The sequence below is a fragment of the Mustela nivalis genome (assembly GCF_964662115.1).
Source record: "Mustela nivalis genome assembly, chromosome: 12".
Taxonomy (NCBI): Eukaryota; Metazoa; Chordata; class Mammalia; order Carnivora; family Mustelidae; genus Mustela; species Mustela nivalis.
In genome coordinates, this window is record NC_139031.1 from 86922142 (window position 1) to 86937202 (window position 15061).

Sequence of the window (15061 nt, forward strand, 5' to 3'; positions counted from 1 at the left end):
TTTAAAACCTACAACTGAAAATAGCACATTTATGCAATTAACCAGGAAAAAACAGTAATGATCAAAGAGAAATTATCTATATTTACTAAAATTTGGTTTTGGAAAAAGAATGCCAAGAAAATAAACTTTCTTTTAATAAAGTTAAGATTTATAACTAACTGACACTAAAAATGATAGCTATCAACTACATACTCAAAAAGAAATCACTATTTTTGAGAAGCCAAATTAATGTCAGAAGTTGATTATTAAATGCAAGTGATGACGTAACATTTTTCAAAAGTTCCTTATTTTTTGAAAAATTCTGTTCATGTTATGAGCCTATAAACTGATTAGTGTGCAGTATTTCATTATTGCATTAATACTTCAAATTAAAATGCTGTCATTCTTTTAGTCTATATTTACAATAAATATTAATAAAACATTTAACTATTTCCTTTTTTTTTTTTAAAGATTTTATTTATTTATTTGACAGACAGAGATCACAAGCAGGCAGAGAGGAAGGCAGAGAGAGGGGGGGGGGGAAGCAGGCTCCCCGCTGAGCAGAGAGCCTGATGCGGGGCTTGATCCCAGGACCCTGGGATCATGACCTGAGCCGAAGGTAGAGGCTTCAATCCACTGAGCCACCCAGGCACCCCACATTTAACTATTTCAGTGACATCTGATAAATGGGAGAATGTGATTTGAGAATAAAATAGATGCAAGCTGCAGCATCTGTTTTAATGGGAAGTGGAAGGAGTATTTCAGGCCTAAAAGGAACATGAAAGCCCTAAAGAAGGAAGGAAAGTAGGCATGTGAAAAACGAAAAGCAATCCTGTGAGCCTGAAAAGCAGAGAACACAGGGGAAACTGGCATCAAATATGCATGTGTAAATGCTGATGAGAAGGAAAAGAACACAAGACAGAGCATAAAACAGAAAGGAGAATGTGGAAATACAACGAGATAAGGTTCCATTATTAATACACTGGGGCCCCGAGCACAGGCAGCGTGAGAGGTCCGTGTACAAAGTAGAAATTAAGAGTATCTGCTCAGGGTGAACTGGAGTGTGTGGCAAAGCGGGCAAGGTTGATGGAAAGTAGAGAAAGTCTGAAATACTAACTGCAGAGAATAGGGGGGAAAAAAGTTGGCCAGAGAAACATAAAAATTCTGAGGAATACTAAAGAACTGGTTTAGATTAGTCATCACATGGAGACTTCCCAAAGAAATTTTTATGGTATAAAAATTCTTCTCAACATAAATTACTTTGCAGATTGTCAAATAATTTAAAATATGATTATTTAACAAAATTAGAATAAAGTGCTTGGTCTTATTTAAGAAAGGTGGAAAGCTGGCATTCCCAGACCATGATTCTACCACCTGCTAGCTGTGTAATCTTCAGCTAATTTCTTAACCTTTCCAGGGCTTTGTTTCCTTAAGTATAAAAAGTGGATAATTATATCTTCCTCACATATTTGTTCCTACGACTGAGATAACAAATGTATAGTGACTAATCACAAATCCTGGCAAAGAACTGCATTCAATAAAGGTTAGTTTCTTTTTTAATTCCTGAACTGCCTGCTGACCCAGCCGGATGACACCTCTGTCTTGCTGCTTTCTAAGAGGTAAGGCAAAAGGTTCCCATATAGACTCCTTCCACCTTGTCTCCCAAGAAGCATTATTTCAGTAGCATCATTACTGTTGACGGTTTAATGTCAGTTCTGCAAAGGCAGAAAGCGGACATCGTGAAAATAACCCAGAAGACTCAGGTCTGAGAGAGACAGACACACGTGACTAAATTCATTAATAAATGTCATAAACATGAATATTAATTTATATACGACAAATACTGTAGAAATTGTAAAATGAACCAGAATGTTAATACTGGCAGATTGGTACACTTTTCTTCCTTTAGGAAAATTATGTAGGAAAGCCCAATTATTCTCAGGTTGGTTACTTTATATTTATAGACTCTAAATGAGACAAATGAATTGGATAATGCTGACTAATGAACGACAAACTTTGCTAATATAACCCATACAGCCTAGAACAGAGATAATATTTCCATCTACTAAGCAGAAACTACCCTCCTTCAAACCACACTGAGACATACAAAATTATAGCTCCCTGTTGACTGTTCTCAGATCCATGCAGATCATCCCACATCTACCCGTGAAGACACATATTACTTTTATTTTTTTTCTTCTTTATCTAACTTAATCTCACTGATTAGACATGGGCCATTAGCTAAATAATGACAGTTATCTACTTGAATAATCTTTTCATTAACTTTATACAATTCAAATTTTTAACACTATTAATGTTTAAGGATACTAATTTCTTACAGGTTTATCAGTTCTACTTTAAATTTAATATGATTTAAAAACTGAAGCAGGGCACCTGGGTGGCTCAGTGGGTTAAGCCGCTGCCTTCTGCTCGGGTCATGATCTCGGGGTCCTGGGATTGAGTCCCACATCGGGCTCTCTGTTCAGCAGGGAGCCTGCTTCCCTTCCTCTCTCTCTTCCTGCCTCTCTGCCTACTTCTGATCTCTCTCTGTCAAATAAATAAATAAAAATAAATCTTTAAAAAAAAAATAAAAACTGAAGCAAAGTCAAATTTGACAACTGTTAAAAGGTACCCCAAAACAAAAACATATCTAAAATTGAATTTAGTTAGGAAAAATTATCCTAGAAAATATTTCCCCACTTTAGATATGTAAGAACACAGTAAAAAATAAGTCTTTAAAAGTAACCATTCCTTTGCACCATATTAAAATCACCCACCCCTACTGAAAAATGGTATTTTTTTTTTTAAGATTTTATTTATTTATTTGACAGAGAGAGATCACAAGTAGGCAGAGAGGCAGGCAGGGAGAGAGGAGGAAGCAGGCTCCCTGCTGAGCAGAGAGCCCGATGTGGGACTCGATCCCAGGACCCTGAGATCATGACCTGAGCCGAAGGTAGCGGCTTAACCCACTGAGCCACCCAGACGCCCGAAAAATGGTATTTTAAACAAACTTTAGTAATGCTTCTTTTCTACCATTTTTGGCTTCATTCCCATGACTCTGAAATGTAATAAAATACTAAGGATTGCATAGATTAAAGATATAAGCATATATGTACATACACACATAGCAATATATACTTCACAGGAAAAATTTTAAATAGTATTACATAAAGTTTGAAATCTGTGAGGTAGTGATAAGATGGACATTGGATGAATATAAAAGGCTTGGGATCCTTCACTTTCTGAAATGTTAATTGCTACCCTTCTCACAACTAAATGAAATGGGTCAACTTTCTACAGAAATATTCATCTTAATTCAAAGTTGACATGGAATTCCTTGAATATTTCTCTGAAATTATCTTCTCTAATTTGATGTAGGTGAGTATCTTTTTTTTTTTTTAACAGTATAAGCAGTTTACTTTCACAGTGAGACCTAAAGTCAGAAAATCAGTAGCAGGTAAAACTCAGCTCCAGTATTCTAAGTTGGGATACTGGTTACCTTCGGGAAAGAAGGACAGCAGTGACTATGAGAGGGAGTGAAGAGAACCCAGGAGGGCTGGGAATTTCCCATTTCTTGACTGGGGCTTGATCTTACAGATGTGTTCACATGGTGGTATTTCACTCTACATGCATGTGTGTGTGTGGTATTTCATTTCATATGTACTTATCATCCATTCACTTTTCATTATGTAAATAATAATCAATGTCAAAAGTTTATTTTAAACAGTGATACTCAGTTATGCTTTTTAAATTTTAACCATGAAGAATCAGAAGTCAAACAAGTACCTTCCTGATTTAGAGACTACTTAGAGAATAAAATATTTGTAAAATTATTTTTGTCCAGTACAAATACACAAAATACAACACCTAGTTTAAAGGATCCAAATAAAAATAGACACTAATAATTGTATTTGGGTCCAATACAAATGGAGAAAATATCTGGGTGCAATTGAAATGTAGAATAATAGGTTACATCTAATTTGTTGATTCAACTACATCAATAACTTTGGATTTCTTCAACTACAGAATATTTAGCAACAGGCAAATGATACCTAAGAAATATCTCAAGCCAAAAAATATATATTTTTAAATTATGGCACAGATGGGACCCTGAATGGCTCAGTCAGTTAAATGTTTGCCTTCAACTCAGATCATGATCCTGGGGTACTGACTGAGCCCCACATCAGGATGCCCTGCTTAGCGATAAGCCTGTTTCTCCCTCTCACTCTTTGCCACTCTCCAGCTTGGGCTTTCTCACACTCAAATAAATAAATAAACAAATATATACACAGTGATTGTAAATGGTGCAAGATTCTGGGGTTAGAGTGCTTAATGTCTGGATCCAAAATATACCATGTGATACTTAAGTTCTCAGTCTCCTCATTTGTAAAACGGAAATAACAATACTGACTTTACTGGGTTGTTGAAAGGCTTAAATAAGTAACAGTGCTTAAGACAAAATAAGCATATTCAACAGGTATTAACGGTCTATCTACATAGACATATAAATTATATCTCATATTTTATATATCACATACTAAAATCTTATAATCTATTTTTAAAATTAGATAAACATATATTAAATAAAATTTCCCTATACTTACTCCATACCCTACTCTACAATTTAAACTGTAGACATGGTTCTTCAGCGATGAGGGCATATATTAGTTTTTTAACCTCAAAGTCAAATCTTCATCTGTCTTACAACATATTTAACACATTAACAAAATGCTATTACTTTTATTACCTGTGTCTCTACACCCTGTTCCAGGAGGCGCTTAGCTTGATTTTCCACTTCAAGTCGAGCTCTTGCAATAAAAAGTAAATCATTTTCTATTACTTCTATTCCAGAAAGATCTATTCCTTGAGAAAGATAATCTATTAAAAAAAAACATCAAAAAACACACACATTTAAGTATTTCACTATTGAATAAATATCAAGGCACTGAACTACCATATCTAATTCTTCAAAATACTTCCCTTTCCAAATTTTTATTTTAAAAAATATAGTTACCCAAACATTTTCTATTTAATAAATAACTTCACTCTGGAGCAAAATATTCTAAATAAGATAGAGTTGATAAAGCAGGAATAGAAATCATAATTATAGTAAATTCCCAGTAATGTCAACACATTACATAAAAAGTAGTGTCAAATTTATTTAAATATAATGAAATATCCTGATCTTGGAAACCTTAGAAATCTGTTGCAAGACAGTTTTAAGTTATTTTATAGTAACAAAATATCTGAAACAAATAATCAGCATTTGAATAATTAATAAATCATGAAAATAATTTAGCATGCTAGAATTTATCATGCTGTCAGTTTATATGATTTTGCAGACCTAAGAGCAGCTTACATTAAAGGATTTTCATGATATCATTGAATAAAAATTTATAAAGAGGAATCAACTACTTATAGAATTAACATCCTATTTATAAAAGTATACAGAGCAAGAATCATGAAAAGATCTCTATAAAGATGTTATCAATAATTGTGCATACTTAAAATTTGATAGTTTTTTAAAAATTTTTATGTTTTGACTTATTTTAGACATATCTAACGTAACTAAAATGCTAAAACTAAGGTCAAGATTTTAAGATTAAGCAGCTTATTCACAGTTCTAAGACTCTGTTTTTTATTTTTAACAAGATAAATTATTTCTAAAAAATACTACTGTTTTATATAGAAGATTACTTTGTTGTCTATTACTCAACAGAATATCAAATCTGTTTTTCACCATATTCTTTTAATTGGAGCTTATTTTTTAAGTCTTCTTAAAATATATTTCAAGCACTTAAATATTATCATCTTTTACTTAAGCAAAGTCACAGCATACTACCTACTGAATGCTAACGAACCACTTAGTTAACTATCCACTCTAATATCTACTGACGGAACACCATATATATAGTTAGTACTACACAAGATGACAAAAAGAAATCAAACAGAAGGGCAACTGAGCAGTGGTTATTGCTAATGGCACCTCAACCATAAGCATTTTTGTTAAATGTGCATATTTAAAGGGACTTTAGACTACCCCAGTGGAAAGTTTTGAAAAACCTCTAAATCAAACAACAACAACAACAACAATATCAAAACACCCTCTAAATCATATGGGCTTAGGATTCTGCCTCCTAATTTACTCACGAAGTGATCACAGTCACAAGATATAGCCAGCCTCATTAAGCCTCAATTTTTTCACCTGTAAAATGCCAACAGCATATAAATCATGCCCTATATAACTCTTAAAACTATCATCAGAATCAAAATAAGTTAACAAATGCCAAAGTACTTTATATACCAATCCATTATGTAAATGTAGGGTGAATTATAATACACAAAAAAGTTTTTAATCTTATTTTTAATTTTAAATTTTATTTTTCAGAGAATTTTTTGGGAAAACTATATTTGACTCCAGTCATGGTAATGATCAATGAGGAAATGCTATGTTTACCCTAAAATACTTACTAGACAATATAGAATCAAACTACAGGCATGCACACAATAGAAAATAAGTATTTTCTTTTCCAGCCAGTTATCAATGTGTTTCTTTTTTTCTGTAATCTGAAGAGGAAAAATACTACAAGTAAGAAAAAAAGAAGGGGGGATGAGAGACACTATGAGTAAGAGATCTGTCTGGATTCTATTTCTTTCAAATATATTTCTGAATATAAGTCTTGCCACCTTTGGTACCAGTTACTTTATTTGAAAAACAAAGAGCTAGAGGATATAAACCTTAAGGTTCCTTCCATTTATACTTTTCCAGAGATAAAGCCAAAAGTTGCTTTATTCTTATGAATGCTGATCTGTCGCTCTGGAGACAATTCAAATCATTCACTCAAACCTTTTATTGAGTATCAAATATTTATAAATCACAGACACCAAAGAAATGAACCAGACTTAATTTCTCACCCCAAGTAGCAAAATCTAAGAAAGAAAAACAAAGCACAAAGTTGCAATCTCTGAAAGATAAAGATAAAATGTATTATGCTAGGTGTCATGGGAACAAAAAGAAAGTAAATATTGTTTATGTTATCACAGTCTACCATCCAGTAGGGGTGAGAGGATAGTAAATGATTAATTCCAATACTTATTTAAGGTAAACAATGGTCCCCATCACATTATCTAACCGACTCCTTCTCCAACTGCCCCATTCTGTTCATCCACACGGTATAATCACTTAAAAAATAATCAAAATACTAGACTTGGAATACAAAGGATTCTATTGCCTGGGAGGGAGAAAGGCCCTATTATTTTCCTTACTGATTACTCCACAAACCAGCTTTTTAATAAAAGAGGTTCAGTACAGAAAGGGGTGAAAAACAACAGAAAAACAAAGTAGCAACACCCCACAAGCACCTAGCCAGGAGAGTGGAAGGATTACATCAAGTTGTCCGCTCTTGTTTAATTGTCCCATACAATGGCAATCAGTGTTTCAAGTCTTCGCAATCTGCTCTTTGTGAAACATATCTAGGGAATGGGGCCAAGGACAAGATGATGATGATGATTCCAATAACAATAAATATAATTTTGAACACGTAACATATAGAGGGCATTAAATCAGACACAAAATATCTTTTTATTATTTTATGTATGCTTCAATTATATGTAATATTTTAAACAGCCTTGCTAGAAATATTATTGAATTATTAAAAATTCAGTTGGCTAGTAGGCAGCAAAGAGAATTTAAATCCAGATCTGACTTCCATCTTTTCACTAGATCATCCCAGGCCAATCCCACAAATCTCTGAAAGAAGAAAACTTTATATTCAAAGGATAGATAGCATTCCTCCCATAGTACTCCAGTTTGCTCAGTGAAAGAATAAAGACGTAAAAATCTTATCAAAATTAACTGGAGAGAGCGCCTGTGTGGCTCAGTGGGTTAAGCCTCTGCCTTCAGCTCAGGTAAATTTCAGGGTCCGGGGTTTCAGCCCCTTATCAGGCTTTCTGCTCAGCAGGGAGACTGCTTCCCCGCTCCCCCCCCCCCCCCCCCCGCCTGCTGCTCTGCATACTGGTGATCTCTCTCTCTCTCTCTCTCTCTGTCAAATAGATTAAAAAAAAAAATCAACTGGGGAATTAAATTAAAGCTGGAACAATGACAGAATTAAAAACTCATATTTTGATGTTCCATAAAAAGGAAAAATTTTGAAATATATAAAATGTCCTTAAATGCTAAATTTTGAAATATGCCAGCATTAGTCACACTTTAACTATTAAACTTTAATATATGTGGAGTACATAGCCAGAATTATCTTTCTGTCACTTATTACTAATACCTGTTGAATCCTTTCCCATACAAAAATATGTATGAAGAAACCAACAAGATCCTTTGGCTTTAACATATCACCTCCTGAGAAGCAAGAAAATGATGAGACTACTTTTGATGGGAAAGAAATGATATTGGTCATCTCTTTGTTTAATTAACCTGAGAAAAATTTAATCTAATATTAGAAGAAAAAGGAATTCAACCAAAACATCTGACACAGGTATCAAGAGGATGGATAACATAATCATAAGCATTTTTTTTTGTCAAATATACACAAGTCTTTGAAATTTAAGGTACTAAAAAATAAATTCTGGTTTCCCCTATTACCACTGTCCTGGTCTAAAACACTAAAACTTCAGAATAAATTTCATATGCTTTGCACCCAGGCAGTCACTTGATCTCAGTGATTGGTTCTTGTATTATTTCCTGGGACTAACCCATTTCTTTTTATTTCCTTAGTCTTCAGACTAAACCAATATGTCAATATGACTTTTATTACTAAGATATATGCCTGTCATTTTAATAGACTCTCACGGTTCTAATCAGTACTACACCTGGCTAGCAGAATAAATGTTCTCATGGTTCTCTCCCACTCACGAATTCTATGGCTTCCTGTTAACTAACAATTTCTCTTTCTATTTTGCAACACAAATCCTCTTTATTGATTCCAAAATCCTCACTGCCTCTTCCGCTACCATCATCCTCCTTTGTCTAAAACAAACAAAAAGAAGGGTAATTATAGTTTGGTAAATGATTCAGTGCATTTATTTTTCATATGGTAGCACTAAATTATTGATTTGGAACAAAAGAGATGAGGGAAGGGTTCATGTGTAAAGTTGGGATGGTGCTTGAAGTCAAAAGAAATCAAAGAGGCTAACTCTTCATGCTTCATTATAGAAAGCCAAAGAAGTTAAAAACTAAAAAGTGGAAACACAGGTAGGTTAGTTAAATATGGGGGTAAATACCATGAAAATTAGCAAAAACGTTTTGAAATGACTGCCTCTGGGGAAAAGTAAAGGGTAAAGGCATTGTTATCTTTTAAATAATAAATCTTATAGAACTATTTGAGTATGCTATGCATATGTAATCTTCTTAACAAATAAAACTAAAGAGTAAATTAGAAATATAGAAAAATAATTTGAAAAATTAAAATAAGGTGGCTAGCTTAAGAGAATAACAGAATTCTCATCTTATAAATGAATGATTCTGCTTATGGGAATAGGTAATCCTTAAAAAGAAGAAAAAGTGAAGTATATTGGGTAGGAAGATATTAATCACCATGTTAACTGTAATAAATACATACATACATATGTATATCTGCATGTTGATGTATACATGTGCATATAAAGAGAAACACTGTAAATGACTAAAAACCACTTTGAAAATCAATTTGGGATAATCTAATACGATTTCATATGAATTTCTCTATGACCAAAATATACCTTTCCAAGGCACATACCCAGAGAAGTTCATATATATGTATATTGGAAGACATGTACAATGGTCATAACAGCATTGTTAAAAACAAAACAAAGCAAACAATCGAAATGACCACCAACTGGAAAAGAGATAAATGTAACATTCATTCAAAATACGAATTTAGAGGAGTAAAAATAAACAATGATAGGTATACATTAATACCAACATCGATAGTATTAAGAAGAACAAAGTTTTAGAAGAATACACACAGCAGGAAGTGATTTATATTAAGACATGCAAAATTAAGCAATATATTATTTAGGGACACATACAAACATTAACAATAATAAGAAAAGTTAGTAGAGACAGGTTGTACAAAAGGCTTATAGTATTCTAATAAATTTTTTTAAGATTTTACTTATTTATTTGACAGACAGAGAGGGAACACAAGCAGGGGGAGTGGGCAAGGGAGAAGCAGGCTCCCCGCCAAGAAGAGAGCCCAATGCAAGGCTCGATCCTAGGACCCTGAGACCATGACCTGGGCTGAAGGCAGAGGCTCAACCCACTGAGCCACCTAGGCGCCACTATAGTATTCTATTCTTAAAGTTGGTGGGTAGTATTTGTAGTTTACACATGCTAAAAATGTGGTTTCATATTTTTATATTTTTCCATTAAATACTAAGTAAGTGTGAACCACTGGTACAGATTATAGCATTACAAATGAGGACATTACAACAGTTATAACTGTACTTTGTATACTCAAAAGACTAAACATGTTAGTAAAGACATGGATAAAGTAATACACAAACTGAACTTCTAGAGATATAAAGGACGAAGTCTGGATGGGATTAATAGTAGATGAGGCCCTGCAGGAAAAACAAAAGATACTGTCCGTGAAAAATTTAATGCTAGAATTATTAATTGATAACTGGATAAAGTTTTGTCTTTTCCTTTTAAAAATAAGCTCATTAAGAAATTTTTAGAAATTGGAAAAACATTTCAGGGTGCCTGGGTGGCTCAGTCGGTTAAGCGTCCTGACTCTTGACTTCAGTTTAGGTCATGATCTCAGGGTCCAGGAGATTGAGCCCCACTTGGGCTCAGCAGAGGGGTCTGCTTAAGATTCTCTCCCCGTGGGGCGCCTGGGTGGCTCAGTGGGTTGAGCCTCTGCTTTCGGCTCAGGTCATGATCCCAGGGTCCTGGGATTGAGCCCTGCATGGGGCTTTCCACTCGGTGGGGAGCCTGCTTCCCCCCTCTCTCTCTGCCTACCTCTGCCTACTTGTGGTCTCTCTCTCTGTCAAATAAATAAATAAAATCTTAAAAAAAAAAAAAAGATTCTCTCCCCTTACTATGCTTAGGGAAATAAGTCAATCGGAGAAAGACAACTATCATATGATCTCCCTGATATGAGGAAGTGGAGATGCAATGTGAGGGGACTGGGAGTAGGAAAAGAATAAATCAAACAAGATGAGATCGGGAGGGAGACAAACCATAAAAGACTCTTAATCTCACAAAACAAACTGAGGGTTGCTGGGAGGAGGGGGATCGGGAAGGGGTGGTGGGGTTATGGACACTGGGGAGGGTATGTGCTATGGTGAATGCTGTGAAGCATGTAAACCTGGCGATTCACAGACCTGTACCCCTGGGGCTAATAATACATGTTTATTAAAAAATTTAAAAATTAAAAAAAAAAGATTCTCTCCCTTTCCCTCAACTCCTCCCCCACCCCAGCTCTCACATTCTCCTCCCAAAAAAAGGAAAGAAAGGGGGAAAGAGAAAGAAAGAGGAAAAACATTTCCAAAGGGAGTAATTATATAACCTCACAACTCTGAGGCCACAAAAGCCAAGTGGATCATTGGAATATACATGATTATGTCTGAGAAATTTACAAATCTTCAAATTCTCCAGAAGCACCAAAATAGACTATATCCTCCCCTGGATGTTTATCTGAGATAGAGCAGAAAAAGCAAAAGCTGACATACAGGAATTGGGCAGCTGGCTATAGTCACTTACCAATGAAAGTGACTCCCTCCTACACACCAACTTTGCAAAGAGCACAATTCAGATATGTGCCTCTGAGAAATTTAAGCAACCTTCAGATGTTCCTAAAATACTTAAAATCTTGGTTGTGCTTAAAAGTGAAAATAAAGGTCTACTCTACTCCTTTAAAATCTTATCCTCCTTTTTAATCGACTCATGAGTTCTTTTGTTCCTGTTTTTATTTGTAATTACACTTGTTTAGAATGTCCAACTTAGTGTTTTAGCATTCACCCATCCTATTATAGTGCTTATAAATACCAATTTTTGATAGCTTCCCAGAATTTTACCAAATAAATGAACCAAAAATTATTTAATCATTTACCTAAGATGGAATAATTATTTATCATAAATAACTATTTTATCTTTACATATAAAAATGTTAAATATCTAGAATTATCCTCTTGGGAAATAATCAAAGACAGAATTACTGAGTCGAAGTATTGCCTTTAAGTTTACGTTAAATAATTTTTTTTTACTATCTGTATTTACTTTGAAAATCTCTAAATAATTTTTACTCCTTTATTTTCTTATATTGCTTTGTATTAATTATATATTAATATTCACTGTTTACCCATCATGTTTGCTACAAATATTTTCCCAGTTTGTTAATTATTTAATTTTTAGTTATTTAGAATATTACTTGAGGCCATTTTCAAAATATAATCATACAATTATATTTTCTAAAAAGCTCCACCTTTATTACTTCTACACTGCCCTGATTATAGACTTTAGACTAAAGCCCACCTTTTACAAAAGCAAGGCAGTGATATATAAAGGATTATCTGGCAAATTGGTGAATAATAATCTGAAAAGGAAAACTGTCATTTTAAAATCAATTCTACAAAAATTTTATCTTTAAATCAAGGTAAGTTTTATTTTAAGATCAGAGCCTATCACAATGACACATTTTAATTCACTGTGGAATATCAATCTTCCTTGCTACCATATTTTATGTTATATAAAGAATACCATTATGAGAGAATACTAAGCTAAATAATAAATTTAAATTAAAACCAGGAATGTAATAACCATAAAACACCACCAAACAACATGGATCATGCAGGGTTATAGTACTGATAGAATTAATTTAACCAATCAACAATGAGATCTGCGCCTCCGCTTACTGAAGTTACTCAAACCAATAATGATAATAATAATAATAATAGTGATACTACAACAGAATCATTATTTGCTATTTGTAAGAAATCTAAGGTAATCTGGTATAGTTCTGAAACCTCTTTTAAAGACACACACACAGTGTCTCATATTCCTCCCCCTCCCCCTTTGTTTGGTTGGTTTTTTGTTTTGTTTTTTCTAAGTATGCTCTATGTTGAACATGGGGCTTGACCTCATAACCCAGGGATCAGGAGTCCCCTGCTCTTGAGACTCAGCCACGCATGTGCCCCTCTAGTCACTTAAAAAATTTTTCTTTTCACTAAAGAAACAATAGAAAATACATAAATTTGGGGTAGCTGGGTGGCTCAGTTAGTTGGGCATCCAACTCTTGGTTTTGGCTCAGGTCATGATCTCAGGGTCCTGGGATCCAGCCCAGTCTCCATCTACCTTGGCCCCTTCCCCTGCTCACATATATGCAAATAAATAACTCTTTAAAAAAAAAGGAGAGAGCACAAAGTTAGAAATTTTAAGTCAAAAATACCAACAAAGAAATCTACACACTAATTTTGATTTTCATTTCCTCACTCTACATGTAAAAACTATTTTATTTTTCTAGTTGATATATGTTAATCATATTTAAATAGATATCCTGAACCTAATGACCAAAAAACACCTTTAGGAAAAATACTTTATTTTTTAAAATCATTTTTATTAACATGTAATGTATTATTTGCCCCAGGAGTACAGGTCTATGAATCATCAGGCTTAAACATTTCACAGCACTTACCATAACACATATGCTCCCCAATGTCTATAACCCAACCACCCTCTCCCTATCCCCCACCCACCAGCAACCCTCAGTTTGTTTTGTGAGATTAAGAGTCTCTTATGGTTTGTCTCCCTCCCAGTCCCATCTTGTTTCATTTTTTCCTTCCCTACCCCCCACAAGCCCTGCCCTCGCCTCTCAGCCTCTCAAATTCCACATATCAGAGAGATCATATGAAATTGTCTTTCTCTGACTGACTCATTTCGCTCAGCGTAATACCCTCTAGTTCTATCCACATTGTTGTAAATGGCAAGAGTTCATTTCTTTCGATGGCTGCATAGTATTCCACTGCAGGAAAAAAACATTTTAAAGAAAAATGTTTATGTACAATTGCAGTGTAATTTCAATCATGTATAACATAAACAAAAACATAATGAAATTATAAAGCAAAAATTATAAAAAAGTAATATGTATTTGTATGAAAGTAGAAATGGTGACACAGAAAACAGAGAACAAAATAACATAGGTTTAAAAGGTCTAACAGGGGTGCCTAGGTGGCTCAGTTGGTTAATAAGCCTTTGACTCTCTTTTTTTGGCTCAGATCATAATTCCAGGGTCGTGAGATAGAGCCCCATATTGGGCTCTATGCTGAGTATGGAGCATGCTTTCTGATTCTTTCTCTCCCTCTGTCCCTCCCTACCCCCACCTACCCCTCATGCTCATGCTCTCTCTCTTAAAAAAAAAAAAAAATCATTAAGTAAATAAAATGTAAAAGATTTTAGTGTATGGCAACCAAAACATAACAAAAAAGTAATAAAATCTTCTCACAATATTATAAACCCATCATAGAAAGAAATAAAAAAATATATAATACTTCTTCTAAGTATGGGGGAAAATAGCCAAATGAATCACAAGAGAAATTTCACAAAAATTAATATATACAATTTTTAATTTTTCTAATGAAAAAATAATAATAAAATAAAAAAAGAATGGGAAAATTTTGAAATCAAACATATAAGTTACCATTAAAAACATATAACATATAGTTCTCAACTGGCAAATAATCAAAGGATATTAAAAAACAAGTTTATATAAGAGTAGGTTAATAATTAAGTTAATGTTTGAAAATCTATTAAAACTGGGGCGCCTGGGTGGCTCAGTGGGTTAAGCCGTTGCCTTCGGCTCAGGTCATGATCTCAGGGTCCTGGGATCGAGCCCCGCATCGGGCTCTCTGCTCAGCAGGGAGCCTGCTTCCCTCTCTCTCTCTGCCTGCCTCTCTGACTACTGTGATCTCTCTGTTAAATAAATAAATAAAATCTTTTAAAAAAAATCTATTAAAACTTTATGATTTAAATTTATTTTTATGTAAAATGAAGTAGTACATGATCACTGGAATACTTATAAAATCAATACAAATCTTTTACTTAAAGTCAATTCTACTCATTTTAGAGAAAACAGGTACATCTTTTCAAAGG

The 15061-nt window shown here is 34.0% G+C and overlaps 1 protein-coding gene across 1 annotated transcript in view; it reads right to left on the reverse strand.

The window, feature by feature from the left end:
- Positions 1 to 15061, reverse strand: part of COG5 (component of oligomeric golgi complex 5) — a 294139-nt gene that overhangs the window by 157293 nt on the left and 121785 nt on the right. The window contains exon 7 of the mRNA XM_082691956.1: positions 4727 to 4857. Within this exon, the coding sequence (XP_082548082.1) occupies positions 4727 to 4857 (131 nt within the window). The remainder of the gene's footprint in view (positions 1 to 4726; positions 4858 to 15061) is intronic.